The sequence below is a fragment of the Myotis daubentonii genome, chromosome 19, assembly GCF_963259705.1.
Source record: "Myotis daubentonii chromosome 19, mMyoDau2.1, whole genome shotgun sequence".
In the NCBI taxonomy this organism is placed as follows: Eukaryota; Metazoa; Chordata; class Mammalia; order Chiroptera; family Vespertilionidae; genus Myotis; species Myotis daubentonii.
Window position 1 is genome coordinate 27,946,744 of NC_081858.1, and position 27,810 is coordinate 27,974,553.

A 27,810-nucleotide genomic window follows, 5' to 3' on the forward strand; every position below is an offset into this window, starting at 1 on the left:
AGACCCGGTGAAGGAGCAGCCAGGGAGGGGTCCACAGGATTTCAGAGCCCAAAAGAGGGTCCAGGTGGGAGGGCGTCTGACCAGGTCTCGGGCTGAGAGAGGGTCCTCTCTGGGGAGCTGAGTGTTTGGGGGGAGGGCTTCACACTGGCTGAAATGCACAGCTCCTGAGTCCGAGAATTACTTACTTAGGAGTGAACAGTAGGCTTTCTCTTTGACACCCAAAGACAGTCAAATCATGAAGAATTCAGTCACTTCAGTACAATAAAGTGTTACTGATATCCAGGATTTACAAAAATAATGAAGTCACCAACCTTTTATACATTTTCTTTATTGATTGATTTTAGAGAGAGAAGGCAGAGAGAAACATCCCTTTGTTGTTCCACTTATTTATGCATTCTGTTTTTTAAATTTTTTTATTTTTATTAAGAGAGGAAGGAAGAGGGAGAGAGAAACAATGATGAGAGAGAATTCATGGATTGGCTGCCTCCTGCACACCCCCCACTGGGGATCGAGCCAGCAACCCGGGCATCTGCCCTTGACCGGAATCGAACCTGGGACCCTTTAGTCTGCAGGTCAATGCTCTATCCACTGAGCCAAACCCCATAGGGCTAAGCATTCTTGCTGGAGAAGGGGGAGGAGCCAGTCCCACCCTCCCACACCCCCTGCAGAAAACAGGTGACATCACCTCACCAGAGTGGTGCTAAGAGATTTAAGGTGGAGAGGCCAGATAGGAGGCTGCTGTTACAGCCTTAGGTCCTGACAAAGAGTTAGGCCTGAATCCCTCCTTGGGCACTTCACTCATTCATTCACACTCAACCTATGTTCCCTGAACCCATCTGGGAAGCAAGACACCCGTGTAGGTAGAAGGAATGAGTACAGAAACGGGCAGGTTGCCAAGGGAAGGAACTCCAAGCTCTAATATATATATGTATGTATGTGTATGTATATATCTATATATCTATATCTATAGATATATAGATATAGATATATATAAAGTTGATTTCAGAGAGGAAGGGGGAGGGGAGAGAGAGAAGTATCAATGATGAGAATCATTGATCGGCTGCCTCCTGCACGCCCCCTACTGGGTGGGGATCGAGCCGCAACCAGGCATGTGCCCTTGACCAGAATGGACCCTTCAGTCCCCAGGCCAACGCTCTACCCACTGAGCCAAATAGCTAGGGCCCATCTTCCAATTTGAGCAGCCTAAGTACAACCCATGAAACAGCAACCCTGAAGGTAGGAGCCACCCCACCTCATAAGCCAACCCCCCTGCCCGGGATGTACAGGATGCCTTGGTCAGGAAAGGAAGCCATGTTTGAAAGACGAAGCTCGCTTCATTTATTTGGCATGAGGATGGGGAAGAAGAGGACTGAGAGGTCACAGGCATATCTGCAGGTGGGGGTGCCGGAAGCCGGTATCCACCAGGCGCTCCCTCTGCCAGGAGACCTCTCCGGAAGAGGCGGCTGCTCACAGATGCCCTGGACGTACTCTGTGCCCATCACAAAAAGGTCATAACCGTCCCTTTCTTGCCAATCTGCCAGGGCTCCAGGGGGAAAAAGCGGATAAGTATCCTTCAGGGACAGAGGAAAAAAGATGTCATCAGCTCCCTGGCCAAGGCCTCATATTCTAGGACCCCCCCCCCCCTCGCCAGGCATTCATTCCCACCATGGGGTCCCCCGCCAGGCCGCCCTGGCCCACCAGGTAGATGCTGCGAGCTGGCTGGCCCCCTTAGGTTCTCCCTCCAACAGGGCGCCGGGCATGTCAGGGGCGGGATGGTGGCTGCAGGGCGGCGTGGCTCACCCAGAACTACACTCACTGCCAGAACTTCCTTCAGTTCCCCTAACACCCCAAAGGTGAGCCCCCAGGACCCCCAGGCGCTACACCTTTCTGGGCAAGGCGAGGCATTTGCTTGCCCCCCACCCCCTTTAGGAGAGACCCTGACGTGGGTCACAGCCCCCCCCCACCCCCCCGTGGCGCAGCAGCCCCGGGCGTGTCCGCTCCCGGCCCCAACGCACCGGTCCTGGCCCAGCTGCAGCTCCTTGGTGAGGAACTCGAAGAACCGGGCGCTGTGGTCCCGGTTCTGCTCTGCCGTGCCCACCACTCCGATGGAGGAGACCTTCAGCTGCGCGCAGGGATCGGCCAAGCCGCCCACCGCCATGGCCAGGCCGGGCCGCACCGTTACGCTCACGCGCTGCGGGGACACAGGGTTGCTCCTGGAGCCGGCGCGGGCCAGGCTCGCGCCGAGGATCCCGCGGGGTCAGGGCTGGGGGGCGGGAGGGGGGCGCGCGCGAGGTCGTGGAGAGCGAGAAGTCGGCGCTCGGTGGGGGGCCCTGGGAGGCGGAGTCCCTACGGGGGAGTCGGGGCGTGGACCGAGCGCGCCCCCAGCCCCGGGGAGCTCCCCCGGCCCACGCTCACGTCCTCGGGTTTGCCCAGGATGGCGGCGGTGGCTGCGCAGAGCCGCTTCTCCAGCCCCGCGGGCACGCGGGCAGCGGGCAGGTTGGTGTCCAGCTCCACGAAGGGCATGTCGGGCGGGAGGACTGCGCGCGGCGCCGGCGGAGACGGGCTTAGCAGCCCGCGGGGTGTCCCCTAGACCCCGACTAGGAGGCGGGGCGGGGCGCCGGGGAGCGGGCTCCTCATTGGCTCTGCGGGCACGCAGCGCCTCCCGATTGGCTGCCTAGGCTGCACCTCCCGCCTCAGCAGAAAACCTTGGTGGACTCTGACCCAGATTTCCGGAAGTCCTTTTTTTAATATTTTTAAAAAATATATTTGTCCTGTTGATTTCAGAGAGGAAGGGAGAGAGAAACATCAATGATGAGAGTCATGGATCGGCTGCCTCCTGCACGCCCGGCACTGGGGATCGAGCCCACAACCCGGGCGTGTGCCCTGACCCGGAGTCCAACTGCGACCTCCGGGTGCCAGGTGGAGGGTCATCCACTGAGCCAAGCAGGCTGGGCTGCGAGGTCCTATTGTCCGGCCCTCCCCCCGGGGTCACCCCACTCTGTCATTGGCAGAACCATGGCCCCGCCCACCGCCCCCGCCCCGCCCCCGCTCCAGCCACACTGGCCTCCTCTCCGCTTCCGGTGGTTTTCCAGAGCTGCGGTCCTGCTCTCCATTTACTAGTAGATGGAGGGCTGAACACCCCCGCAACCACCCCCCACACACACACCTGTAGGGGCCTTCCCCAGGATCAACCCTGGTAACGTTACTTCCTCATAGAGAATTTGAAATTTTTGTAATGCATTGCCACCCCTTCAAAGTTAGGCAACTTCACGTTTGGTGTGAGAATCTGCACTGCTCTTGATCAGGAGACCTGGTGACACCCGTGGGTGACACGTGGGGCTGGGCAAGGAGGCTCAGGTTCGGGGAATCCCTGCCCGGCCTGGACATCTGTCAGTGTGTCCAGCAGGGGATGGGAGCCAGGTCGCAGGAGAATTACCAGCAACGTTTATGGTACCTTATTCTTAATTCTCACCCGACTACATGCTTTATTAGAGAGAAATATCAGTGTGAGAGGGAAACATTAGTTGCCTCCCGCACGCACCTGACCAGGAATGGGACCCACAATCTGGGCATGTGCCCTGACCAGGAATGGAACCCAGGACAAAGCTCCAACCAACTGAGCTACACTGGCCAGGGCTACGACACCTCATGTTTTTATAGGTGAAACAAAGGGTGTTATCTAAAACATGGAAATCTGTCGGTGTGACTGACCATGGTACTGTCATCAGTGTTTCGAAGCTGTTTGAATTGTAGATGAAAATATAAGTGAGCCTGACTGATGTGGCTCAGGGGCTGAGCGTCGATTTATGAACCAGGAGGTCAGGGTTCAATTGCCGGTCAGGGCACAGGCACAGGTTGCCGGCTCGAACCCCAGTGGGGGGCGTGCAGGAGGCAGCCGATCCATGATTCTCTCTCATCATGGATGTTTCTCTCTCTCCCTCTCCCTTCCTCTCTGCAATCAGTAAAAATATATATTTTAAAAATAATAAATAGCCGAAACCGGTTTGGCTCAGTGGATAGAGCGTCGGCCTGCGGACTGAAAGGTCCCAGGTTCGATTCCGGTCAAGGGCATGTACCTGGGTTGCGGGCATATCCCCAGTAGGAGATGTGCAGGAGGCAGCTGATCGATGTTTCTCTCTCATCGATGTTTCTAACTCTCTCTCTCCCTTCCTCTCTGTAAAAAATCAATAAAATATATTTAAAAAATAATAATAATAATAATAAATAAAGCTCATTCCAGAGGTCTCCCGCCAGTTGGAGTGGAAGGGGCAAGAGTGGAGTAAGTAGACAGACAAGAGGAGCGTGGGCTTGATGCTGGAGGGATCTCGAGGCCAGAGACTGTGCGGGTGCCTTGCTCAAGGCCAAGGAGAGGGGCAGCTCCATCTCTTTATTTTGACACCAGTCTCCACATCGGCTGCAGGCCCGCCCCTCCTCACTACAACAAAACCTGCACCAAGGGCTTCAGCTTGTCCTTCATGGCAGTGTCCACGGGCGGCAGGTCCTTGGCCTTCATGACCACCTCGTGGGCCTCCTGGAAGAGGTCCTCCCCGACCGCCGCCTCCACGCGCTGGCGCCAGGCCGCCAGCTTGGGGCGGGTTTTGAAGACGTGGTAGCCGGCGCTGACAGGCTGAGGGGAGAGGGAGCTGTAAGGCGGCTGACCCGGTGTAGGGGCCCACCAGGTGGACTCTGCTCCTCTGCCCCCTGTGTGAAAGGCTGGGGGTCCCCTCCCAGGAGACACTGAGAAAGGCCTGGCTATCCCTGCAGGGCGGGGTTTTAAAGTCCCATTTTACAGATGAGGACATTGAGACACGGGAGGAAGTAACATGCCCTGGGTCAGCAGCCAGGAAGGGCAGCGTGAGCTGGTACACTGGCTCCCTCCCGGGCACCCCACGCCCCATGGGCCACGCCCCCCGGGCACTCACGTGCATCAGCTCTGTGATGGCCACCAAGTCGGCCACCGAGATGCAGGGCCCCGTGAGGAAGTCATCGTCCTTCAGGAACTTGTCCTCAAGCAGCTGCAGGCACCTGTCCAGCTCGGCCAGAGTAGATGCCAAGGTCTCGGGGGGCACCCGTTCGCCAAGGAACACAGGGAGCATCATCTGGTGGGGGCAGGCAGGAGCGGGCTGAGGTTCCGCCCAAAGCCCAGCCTAGCTTCTCCTTGCTCCCGCCCGTCCCTTTCCACCCACAGCCACCACCACCGGCCCAGGCCTCATCTCCCCCTCACACAGGGCCAGCCTCCACCCTCCCTAGAGGCTCACAAGGCCGCTGGGAGAGCCCTCTGCAATCTCAGGCTGCCCGTCCCTTCTCGCTGCAGCAAGCCTTCCGGGGCTCCCACTGTCCTCCCACAAAGGCCTCACCACCAGCCCCACTGGTGCAGCTGCCACCCGCTCCCCCACCCTCCACGTCCCGCCCCACCCAGACTTCTCACAGGGGCATGCGCCTGGGACTCGCTCTGGAATGTGGTTCCAGAGCCCATTCCCGAGTCGTGTGCTTGGGTGGGGCCTGAGACTCGGCATGTCCATGAGCTCCCAGGTGCCGCTGACGCTCCTGGTCTGCGGACCAGCCTTTTGGGGAGCAAAGCTCTACACTCGCTCTACTTGACTTCTCTCCGTTCTGCACGGAGAGGCTCCTGCCCCCTCCAGCTTGAGTGGGCTCCTCGCCAGCCCCTAGCAGCTCAAGGAGGACTCTTTTTCTTAACTATATTTTCTGATTTCAGAGAGGAGGGGAGAGGGGGGAGGATAGAAACATCAATGATGAGAATCATGGATCGGCTGCCTCCTGCACGCCCCACACTGGGGATGGAGCCCACAGCCCGGGCATGTGCCCTGACCGGGAATCGAACCCTGACCTCCTGGTTCCTAGGTCAACTCTTTTTTTTTTTTTTTTTAAATATATTTTATTGATTTTTTACAGAGAGGAAGAGAGAGAGATAGAGAGTTAGAAACATCTATGAGAGAGAAACATCGATCAGCTGCCTCCTGCACATCTACTGGGGATGTGCCCGCAACCCAGGTACATGCCCTTGACTGGAATCAAACCTGGGACCTTTCAGTCTGCAGGCCGACGCTCTATCCACTGAGCCAAACCGGTTTCGGCCCTAGGTCAACTCTTAACCGCTGAGCCACGCCGGCCGGGCTGAACAGAATGTTTTAAACAGAAGGCACCATCCCCTGAGGACCCAGGCAGGGTCCCTGCCCCCAGGCTCACCTTCTGCCACATGACCAGGGAGCAGCTGCTCCGCAGAGCCGTGTGCTGCCATGCCAAGTACTCGTCCACACGGGCGCAGGCTTCCAGGTCCTGGGGGTACCAGTGGTCAGGGGCCTCATACTTCCGGCTAAGATACAGCAGGATGGCCACACTGGGAGAGACAGCAGGGGCGGGGAGAGGTCCCAGTCACTTCTCAGCTACTCTCCAGGGGCCAGGCCCTGGGTGGGATAGGCCTGGGCTCCTGGCATGTGTGTCCCCATGTGGGCGACGCGTTTCACCATCTCCAGGTGCAGAGTAGGAGTGTGAGGCTCAGAGAGGTTAGGGGATTTCCCCAAGGTCACACAGCGCTACGCTGAGCTATCCTATCATCTGAGCTAAGGGCACAAAGTAAAAAAACAAAAACGTTATGGGATTTCAGAAGAGGGGTGTGTGCTCAGAGAAAGCTCCCTCAAAAAGGAGGCACCCAGATGGGCCCTGAGGGTGAGAGCCACTCACCCAGCACCCAGCACCACTCCCCAGCTTAGTCAAAGCATGGACACAACAGGAGCAATGCCAGGTGCCCTTCCCAGCCCTGGCATCTCTGCCCACTTCAAGCCACTCTCCATCCTGGGGCGGGCACAGCTGCTCACGGAACATAAACCATGTCCCAAGCTATCGGCAGTGGGCACACAGGGGGCCGGCCCCCCAAGGCCATGCAGCAGTTCAGGGGCCATTACCTCTCGGCCAGGGTGAAGTCCCCATCCTTCAAGGCTGGCACCTTCCTCAGGGGGTTCACCTGGGCAAAGTCATCGCTGTTGTGCTGACCTACGGGAGAGAGCAGTGAGGCAGGGGGGAGCCTGAACCCTCCCAGGTCTCTGGCCACGCCCACCCAGCAGCCAGAATCTTTCTTTTTTAAAAAATATATTTTTTTATTAATTTCAGAGAGGAAGGGAGAGGGAGAAACATCAATGATGAGAGAGAATCATCGACCAGCTGCGTCCTGCACACCCCCCGCACTGGGAATCGAGCCCACAACCCGGGATGTGCCTCCTGGTTCATAGGTCGATGCTCAACCACTGAGCCACACTGGCCGGACCATCCAGGATCTTTCTGAGGCCCCTATCCAGGCGGGGCACCAGGGAAGAGGAGGCCACCCTACTGTCCCCTGGCCCTCCCAGAGGGCCACCACCACTCCTGTGTCACCTCCTTGCACCTGGGCCAAGCGGCACCGTGGCTCAGCCCCGCGAGGGAGATGACACACATCCCTGTAGGCGGCCGATTCCATCCACGTCAGGCACTGCGGCCTGCCCCCGCGACCCCCCTGCCTACGCAGGCCGCGTGCACGGTGCAGAGCCCCGAGCGGGGCCATACCTGTTTCAGCCCTCAGCCCGTCCTTGGTCCCACCAGGGCCCCTGACCCCGTCACCCAGCCTCCCGCAGCTCAGCTCTTCTTCCTTTCCTGTGCCAGACGCCCAAGGCTCCCTCCCCAGTGGGGGTTCCCAGGCCTGACTCCATGCTGCATGCCCCCCCCCATCCCCCGCTCCCCGGGCCCTGCCAGTGCTGCAGCTACAGCAGTACAGGGGCGTGGAGTCAGGGCCCGGTGCCCTTCTCCTGAGTGGACAGGATCTCTCCGACCCAGGCTCCCTCCAGAAACCGCCTGTGTGCCCAGCCCGGGAAGGGCTGCAAAGGCAGAGCAGGGTGGCAGCATAGCAGGCTGGGGGCACCAAAGAGGGAAGGTGGGCAGGCGCAGCCCAGCAGGGGCCTCCCTCGGGGCCTGCCCAGGGGGCTCTGGATCTCGAGCTTGCCCTACTGTCCCGGTCCAGATTCTGTAAATGTGGAGGGGAGACCCGCAGGGGTGGGGAGGAGCAAAGAAGAGACCAGATGGGGTAGAACCACCCTCTCCTCCCAGCAGATGCAGAAACTCGGAGGTGGGGAGTGAAGGAGGAAGCAGTTGTCTTCTCCACCTCCGGGTGTGGAGGTCCAGGGGCACTCACTCCACTTCCCCACCCCCACCCCAAACCCTATGACCTCTACCTGCCTCGCTCCCTCTTAACCTATATTTTAAAGAATATTTCGTTTTCGCTAGACAAAGGTCGAGGCTCTTTAAAAAGACACAACTGATGCTGGGCCTAGGTGGCTCTGGTGGAGCATCCGGCTGTGAACCATGAGGTCAGGGTTCGATTCCTGGTCAGGGCACATGCCAGGGTTGCAGGCTCGATCCCCAGCGCGGGGCGTGCAGGAGGCAGCCAATCCATGATTCTCTCTCCTCATTTATGTTTCTCTCTCTCTCCCTTCCTCTCTCAAATCAATAAAAAAAAAATGTATTTTTTAAAAATACACAACCGCCAAAACCGGTTTGGCTCAGTGGATGGAGCGTCGGCCTGCGGACTGAAGGGTCCCGGGTTCGATTCCGGTTAAGGGCATGTACCTGGGTTGCGGGCACATCCCCAGTGGGAGATGTGCAGGAGGCAGCTGATTGATGTTTCTCTCTCATCGATGTTTCTGACTCTCTATCTCTCTCCCTTCCTCTCTGTAAAAAATCAATAAAATATATTTAAAAAATAAAAAAATAATAAAAATAAAAAAATACACAACTGATAACCGGTGCGACATTTCTGCGCTGCAGAGTCTGTCGGCCCGTCTGTCCGCACCCCGCCCGCAGCCTGCGCGCCCCGCCCACCTTTGAGCACCTCCACGGTGCGCAGCTCGAAGGGGACGCCGATCTTCTTGGCGAAGATGTAGACGGCGCGGCAGGGCTGGCACAGCAGGTCCAGGTAGAGCTCCAGGCCCATGAAGAGGGCGGCAGGTCGACCAACGAGAGGGAGGCGGACCCGGGGAACCGGGCCGGGACGCGAACCGCCAGCTGCAACCGCCAGACGCACGGGAGCCCGCGTGCAGCCCCGGCCGAGCCGCCGCGCCCTCCTCGCCTATTGGGTGGCTCGGGTAACTGCGGGCCAATCAGCGGCGCCCGCACCTCCCACCTTCTCCCTCGGGGGTCTGAGCTGGGGTCTGGGGCCAGGTCACCCCCTTTCCTGGACCTCAGTGTCTTCCTTTGTCCAATGGACAGGGGGGATGGTAATGGGAAACAGACGGGAAGGGCGCCCCAGCCCTGACCCGGACCCAGGGAGGAGGCTGAGAGAGGGAGTCCGAGCCGCTGAGAACACTAGGGAGGAGAGAAAGGGGGTGCGCCGTGCCAGGGGGGAGGCTGGGGCGCCTGGATCTGCTCTCTGCAGAGACCTAACCGCATTCCTCACACTCTGGTTCATCCCTCCCAGAGAGCAGAAGCCCTGTAGGTTCACTAAGGCTTGCAGGGCCCTGGACCTTCCCCACTGTGACCCTGGAGCTCCTCAGGCCCGTGGCTGTAATGCCCGCCCGGGTTAAGAAGACTCTGCCCGGCCCGGCTGGCATGGCTCAGTGGTTGAGCCTCGACCTGTGAACCAGGAGGTCACAGTTCGAATCCCCATCAGGGCACAGGCCCAGGTTGAGGGCTGGATCCTCAGTGGAGTGTGTTGCAGGGGGCAGCCGATCGATCAGTCTCATCATTGATGTTTCTCTCTCTCCCTCTCCCTTCCTCTCTGAAATCAGTAAAAATATATATTTGGGGGGGGAGGGGAGAGGAGGGGAGGGGAGAAGGCTCTGCCCCCGAACCTAAGAAAGCCACTTGGCAAGAGGATCAGTCACTGGAAAATTTGAGAACAGCTTGGCCTCCCTGGTCCCCCATGCTCCCCAGTTAAGGAAGCCCTACCCCTCCCACCCCCCCACCCCCGCTCCAGGCTGGAAGGAGCCTGTCCCGCACCCCTATCCAGGGGTCTGCCCCCCCCCCCCCCACCACCACCAGTCACCTTTGACTGGGTCGCTGCAATAGCCAATCTCCCTGCCTCCTCCCTGGCCACCCTCCAGTCCAACCCCCCCAGCTGCCAGAATATTCTTCTGAAATACAACCTGAGCACACCACTCCTGCTCACGGCTCACTGGGCCTCGCCGTGGCAGTGAAGGCTCTGAGTGACCGAGTCCTGACCACGTAACAGAGGGAAATGCTCAGTGTCTCTCGGACTCCATCTTGTTCCAGCCCGCCTTGCTCCCACGCCCTGCAGGCTAACACTCTGCTCAGTCTTGCATGTAGACATGCTATCCTTAGAGGAATTCTGCCTGAGGTTTGAGTTCTGCAAAGACAGTCCCTCCCATTTCCCCTTTTCTGGACATAAAAGCAGCCTGAACTCTGTGCTTGGGTGAGATGGACTCCAGGAACCACTCAGGCTCCCCTGTTCTCAGCTGGCGCCTTTCCTTAACTCCAAACTCGAACCCATTTTGAGTTTTGGCCTTTTGAGGCACATGAACTTTGGACCCGTAACAACCAGGCGGGTTGCCATTCAGATTTTCCCCTCCCCTGACCGATTCCTCAGGGCAGATGCAGGGCTCATGACTTACAATATTTGGTGCCAAAGGACAATGTCCTGGGAGGCCGGCCCAGCCAACTGGTCTACCCGCATGCCTACAGCCAACACATGGGGGATGATTGCTGACCCCTATGCTTGCTGGTACATTACTTCCCCTGGGAATTAGAAGGCCAGAAGGCTGTTGTTCATTTCACTCTTGGCCACCAGCAGGGAGAAGCTGACCCACAGGGCCTACAAAGGAGGGTTATCTTTTGGACAAAGACCAAGACCAGGCCGAAGAAAGGTCAGATAAATCACACAACAGCGTTAGAAGTGGAGGCTCAGGCTAAGCCCAGGTTTATTTACCAAACTGCAAAGGAAATTAGTGACTAAAGGAGACAAGGGCTGAGTGGGCTATTCTCTCACGCTTTTCAGGTCGCAATGGAAGAGGGGGTGGGGCTAGGGACCTGGCCTGGGGAGCAATGGGACTCAGGCAAGTCACTCCTGCTCTCTGGGGTCTCATGAAAGTGTTTTGTGATCTGCCGGGGGGACGGGGGGACGGGAGGCTTCCCGGCTCATTGGATCATGGCCAGCACCCGAGGCATCAGCTTCTGCTTTACGGAAGGGTCCGCAGGTGGAAAGTCATTGGCCTTCAGGATGACCTCATGGGCCTCCCGGAAGAGGAGTGACCCCACGGCTGCCTCCACGCGCTGGCTCCATGCAGCCAGCTTGGGTCGGCTTTCAAAGATCTGGCAGCCAGCGCCCACGGGCTGTAGGGGAAGCGGGGACAGGGCAGGGTAAGGGCGGACGGGCGAAGCCAAGCAGCACCTGCCTGGTTTGGGGACCACATAGTTCCAGAAGAGGGGACCACAAGTAAGCAATGTCCCAGTCCCCGGGTGGGCGGCAGGCGGAGGACTCCAGCGACCCACCCAGCCTAGCGGGCCTGCCCTGCCCACAGCACTCACGTGCATCAGCTCCGTGATGGCCACCAGGTCAGCCAGGGAAATGTGGGGCCCCACAAGAAAGGCCTTGTTCTGGAGGAAATTGTCTTCAAATATCTGCAGGGTCGAATCCAACTCTGCCAGGGTGGCTGCCAGGGTCTCGGGAGATACAGGCTCACCCAGGAAAACGGGGAACATTACCTGGTGGGTGGGCAGGCAAAGAGCGGGGAGAGGGGTGGTGGTTAGGGCCAGTCCAGCCTTGGGGGTAGGAAGGCAAGCACCCCCAACCCCCAGTTTTGGAGCTGCTTCCCTGGTTCCATATCCTGGGAAGGCCTGCAGGGAAACTCCCAAAGGACCCCGCTTTCGTGAACTCTTCCTGCTTCCATGAGCTCTGATTGGCTGAGCCTCGGAGGCGCCTCCCAGACTCAAACCCCTTTAAGAATGAATCAAAGGGAACCTGAACTTTGTGGAGGGGAGGAGGCTGGCTTAGGAACTACTTATTTCATAACCTCTTCCCTCCTGATATAAAAGCAACCCCTCTTACAGTAGAAGTAATTAGGAGGATGGGCTTTTTAAAAAATATATATATTTTTTTATTGATTTCAGAGAGGAAGAAAGAGGGAGAGAGAGAGAGAGAAACATCAATGACGAGAGAGAATCACTGATAGGCTGCCTCCCGCACCCCCCCCCCCCGGCCCCCCGACCGGGGATCGAGCCTGCAACCCCAGCATGTGCCCTTGACTGGAACCGAACCTGGGACCTTTCAGTCCGCAGACTGACGCTCTATCCACTGAGCCAAACCAGCTAGGGCAGGAGGATGGGCTTTTAAGGTCTCCACTCTATCATTTACAAACTGCAGAACCTAGAGCAAAACACCCAAACCCTCTGAGCCTCAATTTCCTCAACTATGATATAGGAATAACAGTACATGACTTGCATTGTATATTAAAAAAAAGTGAGGCACAGCCCTAGCCAGTTTTGCTCAGTGGATAGAGCGTTGGCCTGCAGACTAAAGGGTCCCGGGTTTGATTCAGGTCAGGGCACATGCCCAGGTTGCAGGCTTGATCCCAGTAAGGGAGCATGCAGGAGGCAGCCAATCAATGACTCTCTCTCATCATTGATGTTTCTCTCTCTCTCTCTCTCCCTCTCCCTTCCTCTCTGAAATCAATAAAATATATATATATATATATATATTTTTAAATATATTCGATGGGCTTAACAGCAACCTGAGCACAACAGAAGGAAGAATGAGTGAAGTCAAAGTGGGGTCAGCAGAAACTACCCAAACGGAAAAGGAGAAGGTGGCAGTGCCTGAGCCTCTTTGAGGTGGTGCCCTCACTGCCCCTGTCTGGGCCTCACCTTATACCACAGGGTCCGGAGGCAGTTTTTCCGCAGGGTCGTGTGCTGCCATGCCAGGTACTCATCCACGCGGGCACGAGCCTGCAGCTCCTGAGGGTACCAGTGGTCAGGGACCTTGAACTTGCGAGTCAGGTAGAGTAGGATGGCCACACTGCAGGGGAGGGAGGACATGCTGGGTATAGAAAGGGCACTGTGGCCCTAGCCGGTTTGGCTCAGTGGATAGAGCATCATCCTGCAGACTGAAAGGCCCTGGGTTCGATTCCCGGTCAGGGCACATGCCCGGGTTGCGGGCTCCATCCACAGTAGGGGGTGTGCAGGAGGCAGCCAATCCATGAGTCTCTCTCATGGATGTTTCTGTCTCCCTCTCCCTCTCCCTTCCTCTCTGAAATCAATAAAAATATATTTTAAAAAATAAAATAAGATAAAATAGAGGGTTAGGACAAGATGGTCCCAGCAAGGTCTGGGAGCGGCCCCGGACCCCAGTTACCTCTCTGTCAAGGTGAAGTCGCCATCCTTCAGGGCAGGCACCTTCTTGAGAGGGTTCACCTGGGCAAAGGCATCGCTGAGGTGCTGGCCTGCGGAGAGCGCATCATGGTGGGTGGTCAGAGGAGAATGCAGAGCCTTGTAGGGCCTGTGCCCACTCCCTACAGGATCCTGGCTTTGCGGGAGTTTATCTGAGAGGTTTCTGCTCCTGCAGATGCACCTGGAGAGAAGATTCTGAAGGCACTTAAGTCGCCACTGTCACCCGGCCAGTGTGGCTCAGTGGTTGAGCGTCGACCTATGAACTAGGAGGTCACCCTTCGATTCCCCGTCAGAGCACATGCCCAGTTAGAGGGCATGCAGGAGGCAGCCAATCGATGATGTTTCTCCCTCCCTCCCTCTCACTTTCTCTCTGAGGTCAATAAAAACATATATATATATTTTTTAATATATTTTATTGATTTTTTTACAGAGAGGAAGGGAGAGAGATAGAGAGTCAGAAACATCGATGAGAGAGAAACATCAATCAGCCGCCTCCTGCACATCCCCCACCGGGGATATGCCCGCAACCCAGGTACATGCCCTTGACCAGAATCGAACCTGGGACCTTTCAGTCCACAGGCCGACGCTCTATCCACTGAGCCAAACTGGTTTCAGCAAAACATATATATTTTTTAAAGTTTAACCACTGCTTGCTCAACAGCCTTCAGTGGCTCCCCATTACCCCTGCCTTGGGGAAAGCTTCTCAAAGCCACACACAACCCCTAACCCTCCAGCGGTGACCTCACCCACCACCCACCCTCCCTCCCTCTCTCCTTCCCTCCCTCCCTTCACACTACACCTGCACCAAGGCACCCTCCCTCCTCTCCTGTGAGAAACTCCTCCCTCGGCACACCCCTCTGTCTGACATCCTGGCTGGGACACCCCTTAGTCCCCGTGCCCGCTCCTGCCCCACACTCTGCAGAGGGAACCCCGGGCCGGACAGGTGGCAGTCCACAGAGGAGGCTGGAAAGACAGGGTGAGTCCGACAGAAAGACAGGCCAGCGCAAGGGTGTGGTGGAGAGGCGCTGGGTGCTGGGCCGAAGGCTCAGCCGAGTCATCCTGCCCTTGTTTGTGGTTAATCCTCACCCGAGTGCATTTCCCCAGTGATTTTTAGAGAGAGCGGAAGGGAGAGGGAGTGACCGAGAAACATCAATGTGAGAGAAACACATCGATTGGGTGCCTCCTGCACACACACCCCGGCCAGGGCAGGGGAACCTGCAACCCAGGTACGTGCCCTTGACCTGAGTCAAACCCGGGACCCTTCGGCCGACGCTCTGTCCACTGAGCCGAAGGGGCCAGGGCAAGCTGCCCGGCTTTTCCTCCAGGCGACCCGTGGGTTCTACACCCACATGCCAGGACGCCGTGTGCCAGTCGTGTCCTTGGGGCCTTGCCAAAGAAACAAATCCTCTTGCTCAGGGTGTAGGGTTCACCAAGCCCCCCAAACCCTCCTCCCTTTCCCAGGGTACACCATGGAGCACCCCCTCCGCATCAGGAACAGGAGGAACAGAGGACAGAGTGAATAAAGGCAAAGTTGGGGGGGGGGGGAGGAAGAGAGTGAGGAGGGGAGGGGGGGAGGAGGAGGAGAGTGAGGGGGGAGGGGGGAGGAGGAGGAGGAGGGAGGGATAGAAGGGGCACCAGCGCAGACTGGGCGGGTGCGGGAGAAGGGCTGGAAGGTGGGGGCAGTGCCAGCTGTTGCAGAACTTCAGAGTGGGAGGCTGCCCAGGCGGGGCTGGACACGGCCCCAGCTCTACACGGGGCGGCCTTAACCCCTCTCCTCCTGCTGCCTCTCTCCCCTTTTCTAAAGGCCCCTTGTCCCTACGCCCAGGGCACCCTTTCTCCACCAGGTCTCGCCTATTTATTCATTGGTTTATTTTTATTGATTTCAGAGAGGAAGGGCGGGGGAGAGAGAGAGATGGAAACATCAAGGAAGAGAGAGAACCATGGATCGGCTGCCTCCTGCACGCCCCCCACTGGGGATGGAGCCTGCAACCCGGGCCTGGGCCCCGACCTCCTGGGTCACAGGTCGACGGAGCCCGGCAGGTCTCTCCTCCTCCATCTGGCCTCTGGCCAAGCAGAGTTCCCGGGGCTCCCAGGGTCTCGGAGTTTCCTGGTGTCGCCGTTTTCCGCGATGGCCCCAGGAAGGAGGTGGCGCGGGGAGGGGGTCCCCCCTCCACCCCCGCAAGCGACGTGTGGCCTCCCCGCTCCTCCCCGACCTCTCGGTTCCCGGAACCCCCGCCGGGCCCACCTTTGAGCAGCTCCACGGTGCGCAGCTCGAAGGGGATGCCGTTCTTCTTGGCGAAGATGTAGACGGCGCGGCAGGGCTGGGACAGCAGGTCCAGGTAGAGCTCCAGGCCCATGGCGGGGGCGGGGCGCCGAGCGCGCGGCCCTGACCCCGGGGACACTGCGCGCAGCGGCCACACGCGGGCGGGCGGGCTCGGCTCCGTGGCCCCGCCCCTGCAGGTCGTTCCCGGTCCAACGGCTGGTGCCGCCCCGACGGGCGGGCGCGCCCAAGAGGCTGCAGCCCGGGGCTCAGGGCGCAGCCAGCGGGGCGGCGATGGGCGCCCAGTCCCAGGGCTTTGTGGCTGGCTGGTTGGATGCAGGATGACAGCTTCCAGTTCCATCTGTTAGCACCGATGAGAATCTCCTATCAGCCCCCTTTTGCAGATGAGGAAACGAAGGCTGCGGCGTGAACACAGACGCAGAAAGTTTTCGGATGCATATGCAGAGGTGGGAGGGCTGGGTGGGTCCGTATCCTGCTAAAGAGGGAGAAACAGAGGCCCAGGAAAAGGGGAGAAGCCATCCCAGCGCCGGTGAGGCCCTGTGCCCACCCGGGCAGGAGGGCCAAGGTGGTGAGGCTCCCCCCGGGTGTGCAAGTGGAGGGAAGGGAGCCGCCACACAGTGCCCACCCTGGGCCCCAGGGCTCTGACACTTGCTGGAACCAGCGGTTCTCAACCTGTGGGTCGCGACCCCTGAAAATACACCCTGCCTATCGGATATTTACATGACGATTCATAGCAGCAGCAACATTACAGCGATGAAGTAGCAACGAAGATAATTTTATGGCCGGGGGTCGCCACAACGTGAGGAGCTGTATGAAAAGGTCGCGGCATTTCTAGGAAGGTTGAGAACCACTGCGAGTGTGGCGCTAAGGGCGTGGAGTCCAGAGCCAGATTTTTCTGGTTTATTCCATTGCATTCAGAGAACATGCATTGTTATGATTTGTATCTGTTTAAACTGGAGATTTTACGGCCTAACAGATGGTCTATCATGGAGATATGCCACATGCGTTTGAATGTTTATTCTGCTGTTCTGGGCTTTTTGTTTTAAATTTATTTAGTTTTTCATCCTCACCCAAGGATTTTTTTTCCCCATTGATTTTTAGAGAGAGGGAAAGACAGAGAGAAACATCGATGTGAGAGAAATACATCGATGGGTTGCCTCCTGCAGGAGCCCTGACCAGGGCCCAGCCCCAGGGAGGAGCCTGCAACCAAGGTACATGCCTTTGACTGGAATCGAACCCGGGACCCTTAGGTCCACAGGCTGAAGTTCTATCTCCTGATCCAAACTGGCTAGGTCTATTCTGCTGTTCTTGAGTAATATAGAAATAAAATTAATGGTGTTCAAGTCTCCTCCTTCCTAGCATTATTGGTAGTGGAGTATTGAAATCATCAACTATTATTATTGGCGGTTTAACCATACTTAATTTTTAATTTTATTTTTTTAGATTTTTAAAAATTAAACCTTTATTGTTGAAAATATTTCAGACGTCCCCTTTTTTCCCCTATGGATCCCCTCTAGCCCATCCCCACCCGCCCCAATCCCCACCCCAGGCCTTCACCGCCCAATTGTCTGTGTCATGGCAAACGCATAGATGCACACAAGTTCTTTGGTTGACCTCTTCCCCCCCGACTCCCCCCCCCGGACCGCCCCCCTCCCCCCGCCACTAACCTTTAATTTTTAAATTCCTTTGGAAGCTAGGAGGACCCACTCCCACCCACTCCCACAGCAGACCTGTGCCCACCCCGAGGACGCAGGCTCGGCAGCCGTGGCGGTGGTTCCGGTTCTTTATTGGACAAAGAAACAGTGGTTTTCGGTGCGTGTCCCCAGAAAGGAGGCTCAGAGGGCTGAGCAGCCGGACGCTGCACGAGGGCTGCGCTACTTGAACTTCCGCAGCAAGTCGACGATCCTCTCCTTGACGGACGGGTCCAGCGTGGAGCAGTCCCACTCGCCCAGCTTGACCAGCCGGTTGTGGGCCTCCCAGAAGAGGCTGGGGCCGATGCTCAGCTCCACCCGCATGCGCCACTGGGCCAGCTTGGAGCTGGCCTGGAAGACGTTGTGGTTGCCCCCTATGGGCTGTGGGGAGACAGAGCGGAAGGCCTGGTCACCTGGGGCCCAGCCCCGGAGGCCCCCCTCCCGCGGCCTCGGTCTGCTGATGCCCGAGGCCTGGACAGGGGTCACGGGCTCTGTCACGGAGGTGGGGTGGGGATGGGAGGTCCGGGGTCCCCCAGGCTCTGGTCACTGGTCCTGCTCCAAGACCCCTAATCCCGCTCTGGGGGAGCCCTGGCCCAAGTGGCTCCTACTTTTCCCAGGGGGAAGCCTCCCGTGGGTGCCGCCTTCTCCCAGAGAAACCCCACGTCCCCGATGAGGGGGGAGGAATTACCCCTCCCCATGTCCAACTCCCTCTGTGGTCAAGCAAAAGGCTGGAATGGGAGACCCAACAGGTAGCATGAGTGGGAGGCCTATAGAGGGCAGGGGAAGGGGGGCCTGGGGGGGAGGGAAGGGGCGGGGGAAACGGAGGGGCTCTTTCACCTAGAAAACCTAGAATGGGCTTCCCTGTGCTGGTCTGCATTGCACACTGACCAAGGATCAAAGTGGCCAGTCGCAAAGACACCAGCCAGCCAGGGTCTAAACTGGCCATCCTGCCCGACCTGCGTGGCTCAGGGGTTGAGCGGCGACCTAGGAACCGATTCGATTCCCGGTCCGGGCACAGGCCCGGGGTTGTGGGCTCGATCCCCAGTGGGAGGCGTGAGGGAGGCAGCAGAGCCATGATTCTCTCCCATCATTGATGTGTCTCTCTATCTCTCACTTCCTCTCTGAAATTAATAAAAATATATTTGAAAAAAAATAATAAACTGGCCTGCACGCCAGCTAGGCTGGAACCGGCTACCTCCCCCCATGAAGCAGCGGCATAGATACCCCGCTCGCAGGTCTGCCCCCAAATGCGCAGCGGGTGCCCCTGAGGCCCAGAGGCCAGGCAGCTGCTCTGTGCAGCTCTCTGGGTCTCGGAGAGGAAGCCGTACAGCCAGAAGGACGCTTTGGAAGCTTCTGGACACTGCCTGGGGCGTCTATCCGGAGGCAGAGGCGTCTGGGGTCCCGGCCAACTGACCAAGACATGCTGTGCTCTCCTCCCTGTCCCGGCTCGCCCGCCCCCTCCCCCCGCCCCCACACCCAGGAATCCTTTGCAGCGCGGATGCTAGCAATCCTCCTCCATGGTTCAAACTCCCTGTGTTTGGCCCTGGCCGGTGTGGCTCGGTGAATAGAGCGTCAGCCTGTGGACTGAAGGGTCCCGGGTTCGACTCTGGTCAAGGGCAGATGTCCAGCTTGCGGGGCTCGATCCCCAGTGGGAGGGAGGCATGCAGGAGGCAGCCGATCCATGATTCTCATCACTGATGTTTCTCTCTCTCTCTCCCTCTCCCTTCCTTTTGGAAATCAATCAAGATAAATATTTTTTTTAAAACTTCCTGTGTGTCCTGTGGGCCCCGATTGGGTCCCACCACCCAGGCTTGGCTTCCGCGGCCTCAGGTCTCCCTCTTACACCCGTCTATCCCTAAGCCATGGCCCCCCGGAGGAGTCCGGCCTCTTCCTGGGCTGTTTCCCCGCCCGCAAAGCCCTCACCTGCATCATCTCCACCAAGGCCACCAGGTCGGCCAGGGAGATGTTGTCCCCGGTAATGAACATCCGGTCCTGGAGAAACCGCTCCTCGAACAGCTTCAGGTTTTCCTGCACCTCAGCCAGCACCTCCTCCGTCTTCTCAGCTGGCACCTCCTCGCCTGTGATCATGGGGATCAGGAGCTGGCGGCAGGGGGAGGGGAAGAGGGGGGAAGAGGCGGCTGCACCCCCGGGCTCGCTCCTGACCCTCCAGGCCTCCGTAGCCTTGTCTTCTGTTTGTCACCTCTCCTCATTGCACCGTGTTCCCTGCCCTGGATCTCAGCTCCTGCTGTTTCAGACAATCATGCTACGCAGGTCTGCAGCCGGGGAGGGGCGGGCTGGGCCACGTGGCCTAAGTGTGCAGTGGGTGACACCATCTAGGTCGGTTTAAGTCCACTCTGTGACGCTCCACAACAAAATCGCCTGGTGATGACTTTCTCAGAACAGATCCGCCGTGAAGCGGCAAATAACTGTTTATTTGTCGGCTTTAGATCCCTGGTGTCTACAGGCCCTTCGACTCTGATATATTCTAGTTGAGAATGAAATTTCTTGAGTCCTGTCCTGGTTTGAGTGACATCTGTCCCTCCTGGGTGCCCTTCTCCGGGCCTTTACAAGGCTCTTTCACCCCCAGTGGGTCACTCCAGGCTCCTCACTGCCCTGTGAGCGGCAGGGGTGGGGGGGGGGGCTGAGAGAATGAGGCTTGGGGACAGAGGGACACGTGCGGAAGCTCCCCAGCAGTCAGCCCCAGACGTGGCCCACTCACCTTGATCCAGAGGATCTTGCTCATGGGCAGCTGGATGGCTGTGTGCTGCCAGGCCATGAACTCGTCCACGCGGGCGCGCGTGTGCAGGTCCGGCGGGTACCAGTACGAGGGGGCGCTGTACTTGCGGCACAGGTAGAGGAGGACGGCCACGCTGCAGGGAGGGCAGGGAGGGCACTGCTCGGGCCGGCCGGCCAGCCACCACCCCAGCGCGGCCTGGACCCAACGCGGAGCTTCCAGCCCCAGCGGGCTCTACGCACTGACATTCTTCCAGCAGAAGGAGGGGCCCAAAGGCTGCGGGGAAGGCCATCGGCCCGGGTTGCAGGCTCCATCCCCAGGAGGGGGCGTGCAGGAGGCAGCCGATCCATGATTCTTTCTCATCGCTGATATCTCTATCTCTCTCTCCCTCTCCCTTCCTCTCTGAAACCAATAAAAATATGTTAAAGAAAAATGAGCCCTCACCGGTTTGGCTCAGTGGATAGAGCATCGGCCTGCGGACTCAAGGGTCCCAGGTTCGATTCTGGTCAAGGGCACGTACCTTGGTTGCGGGCACATCCCCAGTAGGGAGTGTGCAGGAGGCAGCGGATCAATGTTTCTCTCTCATGGATGTTTCTAACTCTCTGTCCCTCTCCCTTCCTCTCTGTAAAAAAATCAATAAAATATATTTTTTTAAAAAGGAAAAAAAGAGCCCTGACTGGTTTGGCTCAGTGGATAGAGCGTTGGCCTGCGGACTGGAGGGTCCCAGGTTCGGTTCCGGTCAAGGGCATGTCCTTGGTTGCTGGCACATCCCCAGTGGGGGGTGTGCAGGAGGCAGCTGATCGATGTTTCTGACTATCTCTCTCCCTTCCTCTCTGTAAGAAATCAATAAAATATATTTAAAAAAAAAAAAAAGGAAAAAAAGAAAGAAAAGTGAAAGTACATTCCTAACTTTATGGATGAGATGATGGGGTGGCCAGGAGGCAGGGAAACAGAGTGGGGAACAGATGATGCCAAATGGGCCCCTGAGTGGACACTTCTGGAGCTGGGTGATGGGCGCACGGGCATCATGCTCCCCCTTGGCTAGTGCCCTGTCTGCTGTGGCGTCTCGGGGAGACGGTCCACGGTAAGATAAGTCCGTCAGCACCAGCAGACCAGCTGCGGGAGGAGCAGAGACCGGCGGGGGCAGGGCCCCGGGCAGACTGTTACCTTTCAGATAAGATGAATTTCCCATCCTTGAGGCTGGGCAGCTTCTTCAGGGGGTTGACCTCAGTGTACTCCTTGCTGTGGTGGTAACCTGCCAAGGGCAGGAAAGACAGGCTACTGACACCCCTGGGAAGAACCCCCCGGGAAGAGAGATCCAGGCATCTCAGAGCAGAAATGTCCTTCCCTCCATTTGCTCAACAGGGGAAACTGAGGCCCAGAGGACATCATGGCTCACCCCAGGTCAGAGAGCAAGTCAGGGCAGGTCAGAACAGGGACCGGGATCAGGACTCCTGCCCCCATTCAGGCTCTGTGACCAGGACAACACTTTCCCTCCCAGAAGCTGGAGGGTGCCGGTTCTACTCCCAACTCTGGCGCCTGAAGCCACGGCTGGCAGCTGGCAGCCCCAGCCCTAGCACACAGCTGGAATTCAACAAAAGAGCCTTTCACAGGCTACCGACCCAGTGTGGGGGCAGGAGCTGGAACTCTTCCTTGACCAGCTGTCACTGGCTGGAAACATTTTCGAACTCTACCTCATTCATTTCTGGAGCACCTGGGGATAGGCTCCTGCAAGTTGAGCTTTTAAAGCCGCCTCTGTGCTTGGGATAGGGGAGTGCTGGAGACCAGTCCCCTGACCTTCACTGGGTCTGAGCAGGTTTGAATGCGGAGGATGGTGTAGACCAGGGGTGGGCAAACGTTTTGACTCGAGGGCCACAATGGGTTCTTAAACTGAACCGGAGGGCCGGAACAAAAGCATGGATGGAGTGTTTGTGTGAACTACTATAAATTCAAAGTAAACATCATTACATAAAAGGGTACGGTCTTTTATTTCAATAGTTTTATTCATTTCAAACGGGCGGATCCGGCCCGCGGGCTGTAGTTTGCCCACAGCTGGTGTAGACCAAAGCTGCCTCTGGACTCTTAGATGTGGGATGACCAGACACCTCTGTACCTTTGCCAATGTCCTCGGTGGGCGCTTCCACTAACCAGTGTCTAGACTCCCGCAAGGAGAAGGTGAGGGTACTGGGTGGGAGCCGGGGGGCCCCTCTGCAGCTCTTTCTCCCCCTTTACCCTCCAAGAGCCCGTTCATCATAGCGGGGCAGAATCAGTGGGCACAGACGCACAGCCTACGATTCCCTCGGAAACCTGGCCTTCCCCTGCAGAGTCTGGGGAGAGGCCATCTCCCTGGTCGTCGTCTCTACTTTTCAGAAACACCCCACCTCGTGCTCTGCCTACTCCCAGGACCAGGCCTGCCCAGGGAAGCAACGGGTGCCAACCTTTCAGCAGGTCCACAAACTGGAAGTCGAAGGGGATGCTGTTCTTCCTGGCGAAGATGTAAACAGCGCGGCAGGACGCCGACAGCAGGTCCAGGTAGAGCTCCAGGCCCATGGCTGAGATGCGGAACAGGCCTCCTCCAGCCACAGCCAGCAGGCCTTGACCCCGAGCCTAGGTGCAGCCTGAGCCCCAGGTCCTGTACCCAGCAGCCCTCTCCAGCCCAGGCCAGGAGCCCGCATTCTGGAACTCCAGTTTCACTTGGGATTGTCATGAGGCCATGCAACCTGGAATTCTCACAGCAGCAAGGATTCTGAGGAGACAGGAGGAGGCTGGGGAGGGGTCCGCAGGGGTCCTCTGACCCAGCTCTTCCCCTCCCTCGGGCACATGTGATCGCCCGTGGCCAGTGTGTAAAAGGGGCTCACTCGAGGGAATTCCTTCCCAGGGCCAGGCCTTCCTTGTGGAAAGTGACCAAAGGGGCTTTGCAGGGTCCGGAAGGAGGATGGGCAGTGAGATCCAACCCTGGAAGGTTCCAGAAGCAGAGATTGGAAGTAGGCAGTGACCAGTCTAACCTGAACTGTGGCTAGAAAATGATTGGGAGAAAGAGGATCCTCAGCCCCAGTCAGGATACATGTGGGAGGCAACCAATCCATGTGTCTCTCTCCCACCATTGTTCCTCTCTCTCTCTCCCTCTCCCCTCCCTCTCTTCCACTCTCTAAAAATCAATGGGAAAACTATCCTCAGGTGAGGATTAAAAGAAAAAGTGGGGCCTGAGGTCTGTGCCCTTCCCTAAAGCTCACTTCCTCCATGACTGGCTAGGGGCTCTGCCAGGCTGCCACCCCTCCTGGCATCTCGGGCTTGGCAGCAGGTCCAGCTGTACCCCTGTTGGGTCTTGGCCCTGGGTTTTCCGAAAGCAGGGTCCCCAGCCTGGCCCTCCTCCTTGTCCACGGGGCGTGGCAAGCCATGGACACTCCCCCTCCTGCTCTCTCCCTCTGCATGGGGCCCAGCACCTGCCCTGCTGGCTGCCCTGAGCTGCGCCTGGAACAGCCTGGCGGTTTCACAATCCTTCAGGTAGTGGTGACAGGCAGGCCGGCTGGGAGGAGCTGCAGGCGCAAAGTTCAGGGCTTTAGGTCGGCTGTGTCCTCCCTCCACTATCACACACACACACACACGCCCCACCCATCCCCAGCCCAGGCCTCGCCTCTGTCCACAGAGTAACCATCCTGACCTGGTAAAGGCACCACCCTCTTGACTGCCCTCCTCCAGAGCTCCCACCTCAGGGGTGCACCCCCCCAACTCCCTGGGCTCAGGTCCTAGGAGTCTTCCCCCTCTTCCTCATCCCAACCCACCCCTATACCGCCAGCTGCGGCCTCGCTGTCACTCTACACCCTGCATCTCTTATCCCCCATGGTCTCTCATGGCCTGGCCAACCTCACAGCTTCCAGGCCCGCTGCTCTGCCTCCACCCTGGTCCACACAGCAACAGAGGGGATTTCCTTTTTTAAAAATATTTTTTTATTGATTTCAGAGAGGAAAAGAGAGGGAGAGAGAGAAACATCAACGATGAGAGAGAATCATGGATCGGCTGCCTCCTGCCCGCCCCACACTGGGGATGGAGCCCGCGACCCGGGCATGTGCCCTGGACTGGAATTGAACCTGGGACCCTTCAGTCCGCAGGCCGACGCTCTATCCACTGAGCCACACCGGCCAGGGCCACATGGTGGGTTTTCATCCAGTGCTTATGTCTGCGGCGCCCGAGAGGCGCTGCCGAGGACAGTCAGGGGGCCTGCCTGTGCAGAGCTCCTCCCGGAGTCAGAGACAAGAGCGGAGACAGGATGGAAAGGGTGAAAGGGACAAGTCAGACACAGAGGGAAGGTTGCTAGTCTTTGGCCGGGCCGGCCAGCGCCCCCGCCCTCAGGGGATCCTGGAAATGCGAAGCAGCATACTCGGGTGGGCTTCAGGGGGGGGCGGCGGGAGCTGCTTGTTGGCCATCTGTTCCAGGATGTTCAGGATGGGGCCGTGGGTCTCCTGGCACAGATCGGCCCCCAGGACAGCCTCCACCCGCCCACGCCACGCAGCCAGTCGCGGCCGGCCCTCAAACACGTCGTAGCCGAGAGCCACCACCTGAGGGGACATGGATGGGAACGTGGGTGAGATACCAAGGTCCCAATGCCAGGAGGCCTGGCACAGGCGTCAGTCAGGGTCCTTTTCCAACCTCCATGTGAGCGAGGCCTCGGGCAGAGCGCCCACCGCAGGGCCTGGGAGCACCAGCATGGCCCAGACTCAGTGGCTGCACGAGGACCTATGCACCAGGAGGTCATGGGTTTGATTCCCGGTCAAGGGCACAGGCCCGGGTTGTGGGCTCGATCCCCAGTGTGGGGCGTGTAGGAAGCAGCCAATCATTGAATCTCTCTCTCCATTGATGTTTCTCTCTCTCTCTCCCTCTGCCTTCCTCTCTGAAACCAATAAAAATATATTAAAAATAATAAAAATAAATAAATTAAATTAAATTTTAAAAAAAGCACCAGGAGGAAACCCCGCCCAGGATGGAAGCAGCAGGTCGCGGCTCCAGCACCAGTTCAGCCAGAAGCGCTCTGTGCTGCCGGGCGGAGCCCTGGCGCCCTCCAGGCCTCAGCGCTGCGGTAAGAGGGCGCTGCCCGAGATGCCGCTCGCCAGCCAAGCTCATACCTGCATCAGCTCCTCCAGGGCCATGAGGTCCGCCAGCGTCACCCGCTGGCTGGCGAGGAAGGCCTTGTCCCCCAGGAACTGGTCCTCCAGGAGCTGCAGCGCCCGGTCCACGGCGGCCCTATTGCGCCTCACCTTTTCCTCAGGCACTTGAACCCCAATGAGCGGTGCCAGCACCTGACACGGGCAAAGTGTAGGCTCAGTCTGTGGCCCCCGCCTCCCCCCAGGCCCCTGACAGGCAACGGCCCCCCACCCCGGACGGCGCTCCTCACCTTGGTCCACAGGCACACCCCGAAGGTGCCCCGGATAAAGTCCGCGTGCCAGCCCAGGTACTCGTGGATGCGCGCGCGGGTCTGCAGGCCGGGTGGGTACCAGTGGTCCGCCGTCTGGTACTTACAGCTCAGGTAGATCAGGATAGCCACGCTGGGGACAGACGCAGGGCGGTGGCTGTGAAGACCCTGGCTCCCGGCCTTCGTCCCCAGCTGCCCCCCATCCCCATCCCCGTGGGGCCCTGCGGCTTGTCTGCATTTGACGGCCGGCCTCCCCTCCCACCCCTGCTCCCCGGGCACTGCCTCCTCGCTCTCCCCCGACTGTACCCTCCTGAGTCTCCTTTCTTCTCGGTCTTGGGCACTAACCCTTGGCCAGACCTTCTGTACTTCAAGAACCTCATCTCAGCCCTGGCCTGTTTGGCTCAGTGGATAGAGCGTCGGCCTGCAGACTAAAGGGTCCTGGGTTCGATTCCCAGGTTGCCGGCTTGCTCTCCAGTAGGGGGCATGCAGGAGGCAGCCAATCAATGGTTCTCTCATCATTGATGTTTCTCTTTCCCTTTCCCTTCCTCTCTGAAATCAATATAAATATATATATATATTTTAATTTTTTAATTCATTTTTTACAGAGAGGAAGGGAGAGGGACAGAGAGTTAGAAACGTCGATGAGAGAGAAACATCGATTAGCTGCCTCCTGCACACTCCCTACTGGGGATGTGACCGCAACCAAGGTACATGCCCTTGACCGGAATCGAACCTGGGACCCTTCAGTCTGCAGGCCGACGCTCTATCCACTGAGCCAAACCGGCCAGGGCTTAATATATTTTTTAAAAAGAGGCAGAGAGAGAGGTGCAGGGATGCGCTGTGTTACCCTGGGAGCCCCGGTCACCCCAGCCATCTGCTCTCATTGCACCGTTCACCCTGGCCCTCGGTGCCGTGGGCCTGCAGGGGGAGAGCGGGGGCCAGCGGGCTGGGGGCTCCGGAGGCGGGTGGAAGGAGAGTACCTTTGGTGTAAGACAAAGTCGCCGTCCTTGAGGACGGGCACCTTCTGCGGGCTGCTGGCTGGTAAGAACCCCTTGCTGACGTGCTGCCCTGCGGAGAAAGAGGTCAGAAAAGGCCTGCACCACCCTGCCGGCGGGCTCCGTGGTTGAGCACCGACCCAGGAACCAGGAGGTCAGGCACATGGGGGGTTGCAGGCTCGATCCTCAGTGTGGGGCCTGCAGGAGGCAGCTGATCCCACCCTCCTCGCCCTCCTCCAACCAGAGCCCCCTGCCAGGCTGGGAACAGCAGGGGCCGGGGGGGGGGGGAGTGTCACTGGGCCTTCTGCCCCACTCCCAGGCGGGACCCCTGCCCTGCCACCTTCGGAGTGACAGGGGGGCTGTGCTGGGTGCAGCCAGGTGAGGAGAAGTTACTTAGACAGGACTGGGGTGAGCAAGGGGAGGGGTGCCTCAGCTCTTCCCACCCCTTACTTCCCCCCACAGTGGGACAGTCCCCCCAAGGTCTAAAGGCTTTGTGAACTGAAAGGCGTGCTGTTTAGGGCGGTGACTCTGAAGATCCAGCTTTCCACCCATCGGAGCCGAGTATCACAGCCTTTCAGGGAAGGCCTGTGACCTGCCCACGGCCACACAGCACAGAGGAGACGACACTGGCGGTGAGGGAGGTCTGTGGACTGCGGGGGCCTCAGGGAGTCGCAGGGCGAGGAGCCAGTGGGTGCACTGGCCGTGGACACCCGGGAAGCAGCCTGGGCCCACCTTTGAGCAGCTCCACGGTGCGCAGCTCGAAGGGGATGCCGTTCTTCTTGGCGAAGAGGTAGACGGCGCGGCAGGGCTGGGACAGCAGGTCCAGGTAGAGCTCCAGGCCCATGGCGGCAAGGAAGGCAGCCCTGGACGGTCAGCAGTGGTGGCAGGTGCCAGGCCACTCCGAAGAAATAGGAGCCCGAGCTCCGCCCCTCTGTGGGGCGCGTCCCACCCGGTCGAATGCCCAACTCCATCCTGCCCCCGCCCCGCCCCCCACCCCCCGCCCCGCCCCTGCCCGGTTAAGTTCCATCGAAACATTTTTTTTTTTTTTTTTTTTGCTGTGAGATTGCTTTGCTCAGACTTCGACCGGGGTCCCAGGCCACATCCAGCTGCGAATGCTGCGGGTCGGGTTAGGCCTCATCTCTCACCAGATCTGCGCGCACGGCCCGGCCCGAGGGGGCGCGCACAGTGGGGAGGGAGAGGCGGGTGCGGTAGGAGAGGGCGCAAGGCGGGCAGGGGGCGCAGGGGATCCTTGGCAAAGGTGAGCGAAGGCGAGCTGACCTTTCTTCTCCGCTTCTTACTTTCCCCATTGACCCCTCTCT

General features: G+C 58.6%; 5 protein-coding genes across 9 annotated transcripts; all 5 read right to left on the reverse strand.

Moving 5' to 3' along the window:
- Positions 1 to 1,314: 1,314 nt before the first annotated feature.
- Positions 1,315 to 2,612, reverse strand: DDT (D-dopachrome tautomerase). The gene is made up of 3 exons (XM_059675914.1): positions 2,416 to 2,612; positions 2,016 to 2,191; positions 1,315 to 1,571 (listed from the first exon to the last, which is right to left on the reverse strand). Exons 1-3 carry the CDS (start codon positions 2,521 to 2,523, stop codon positions 1,499 to 1,501), a joined length of 357 nt encoding a protein of 118 aa, XP_059531897.1. The 5' UTR covers positions 2,524 to 2,612; the 3' UTR covers positions 1,315 to 1,498.
- A 1,719-nt stretch (positions 2,613 to 4,331) lies between these two features.
- LOC132222279 (glutathione S-transferase theta-3-like) lies at positions 4,332 to 9,313 on the reverse strand. Of its 2 annotated transcripts, XM_059677169.1 has the most exons (5): positions 8,866 to 9,313; positions 6,924 to 7,011; positions 6,208 to 6,358; positions 4,923 to 5,099; positions 4,332 to 4,627 (listed from the first exon to the last, which is right to left on the reverse strand). In XM_059677169.1, exons 1-5 carry the CDS (start codon positions 8,975 to 8,977, stop codon positions 4,436 to 4,438), a joined length of 720 nt encoding a protein of 239 aa, XP_059533152.1. In that variant the 5' UTR covers positions 8,978 to 9,313; the 3' UTR covers positions 4,332 to 4,435. The 2 variants fall into 2 exon arrangements, with proteins under 2 accessions (XP_059533152.1, XP_059533153.1); XM_059677170.1 differs by lacking the exons at positions 6,208 to 6,358; positions 6,924 to 7,011; positions 8,866 to 9,313 and adding an exon at positions 5,259 to 5,547.
- A 1,575-nt stretch (positions 9,314 to 10,888) lies between these two features.
- On the reverse strand, positions 10,889 to 15,814 carry LOC132221707 (glutathione S-transferase theta-1). 3 transcript variants are annotated; one of them, XM_059676001.1, is made up of 5 exons: positions 15,629 to 15,812; positions 13,349 to 13,436; positions 12,862 to 13,012; positions 11,527 to 11,703; positions 10,889 to 11,331 (listed from the first exon to the last, which is right to left on the reverse strand). In XM_059676001.1, exons 1-5 carry the CDS (start codon positions 15,738 to 15,740, stop codon positions 11,137 to 11,139), a joined length of 723 nt encoding a protein of 240 aa, XP_059531984.1. In that variant the 5' UTR covers positions 15,741 to 15,812; the 3' UTR covers positions 10,889 to 11,136. The 3 variants fall into 3 exon arrangements, with proteins under 3 accessions (XP_059531984.1, XP_059531985.1, XP_059531986.1); XM_059676002.1 differs by having other exon boundaries at positions 13,349 to 13,552; XM_059676003.1 differs by lacking the exon at positions 12,862 to 13,012 and having other exon boundaries at positions 15,629 to 15,814.
- A 1,549-nt stretch (positions 15,815 to 17,363) lies between these two features.
- On the reverse strand, positions 17,364 to 23,662 carry LOC132221634 (glutathione S-transferase theta-4-like). 2 transcript variants are annotated; one of them, XM_059675856.1, is made up of 6 exons: positions 22,948 to 23,662; positions 22,528 to 22,835; positions 21,257 to 21,344; positions 20,075 to 20,225; positions 19,279 to 19,455; positions 17,364 to 17,736 (listed from the first exon to the last, which is right to left on the reverse strand). In XM_059675856.1, the coding sequence occupies exons 2-6, from the start codon at positions 22,637 to 22,639 to the stop codon at positions 17,539 to 17,541; spliced, it is 726 nt and encodes a 241-aa protein (XP_059531839.1). In that variant the 5' UTR covers positions 22,640 to 22,835; positions 22,948 to 23,662; the 3' UTR covers positions 17,364 to 17,538. The 2 variants fall into 2 exon arrangements, with proteins under 2 accessions (XP_059531839.1, XP_059531840.1); XM_059675857.1 differs by having other exon boundaries at positions 22,528 to 23,089.
- Positions 23,663 to 24,013: 351 nt separating this feature from the next.
- Positions 24,014 to 27,424, reverse strand: LOC132221635 (glutathione S-transferase theta-2B-like). The gene is made up of 5 exons (XM_059675858.1): positions 27,224 to 27,424; positions 26,477 to 26,564; positions 25,479 to 25,629; positions 25,210 to 25,383; positions 24,014 to 24,645 (listed from the first exon to the last, which is right to left on the reverse strand). Exons 1-5 carry the CDS (start codon positions 27,333 to 27,335, stop codon positions 24,436 to 24,438), a joined length of 735 nt encoding a protein of 244 aa, XP_059531841.1. The 5' UTR covers positions 27,336 to 27,424; the 3' UTR covers positions 24,014 to 24,435.
- Between the last annotated feature and the right edge of the window lie 386 nt (positions 27,425 to 27,810).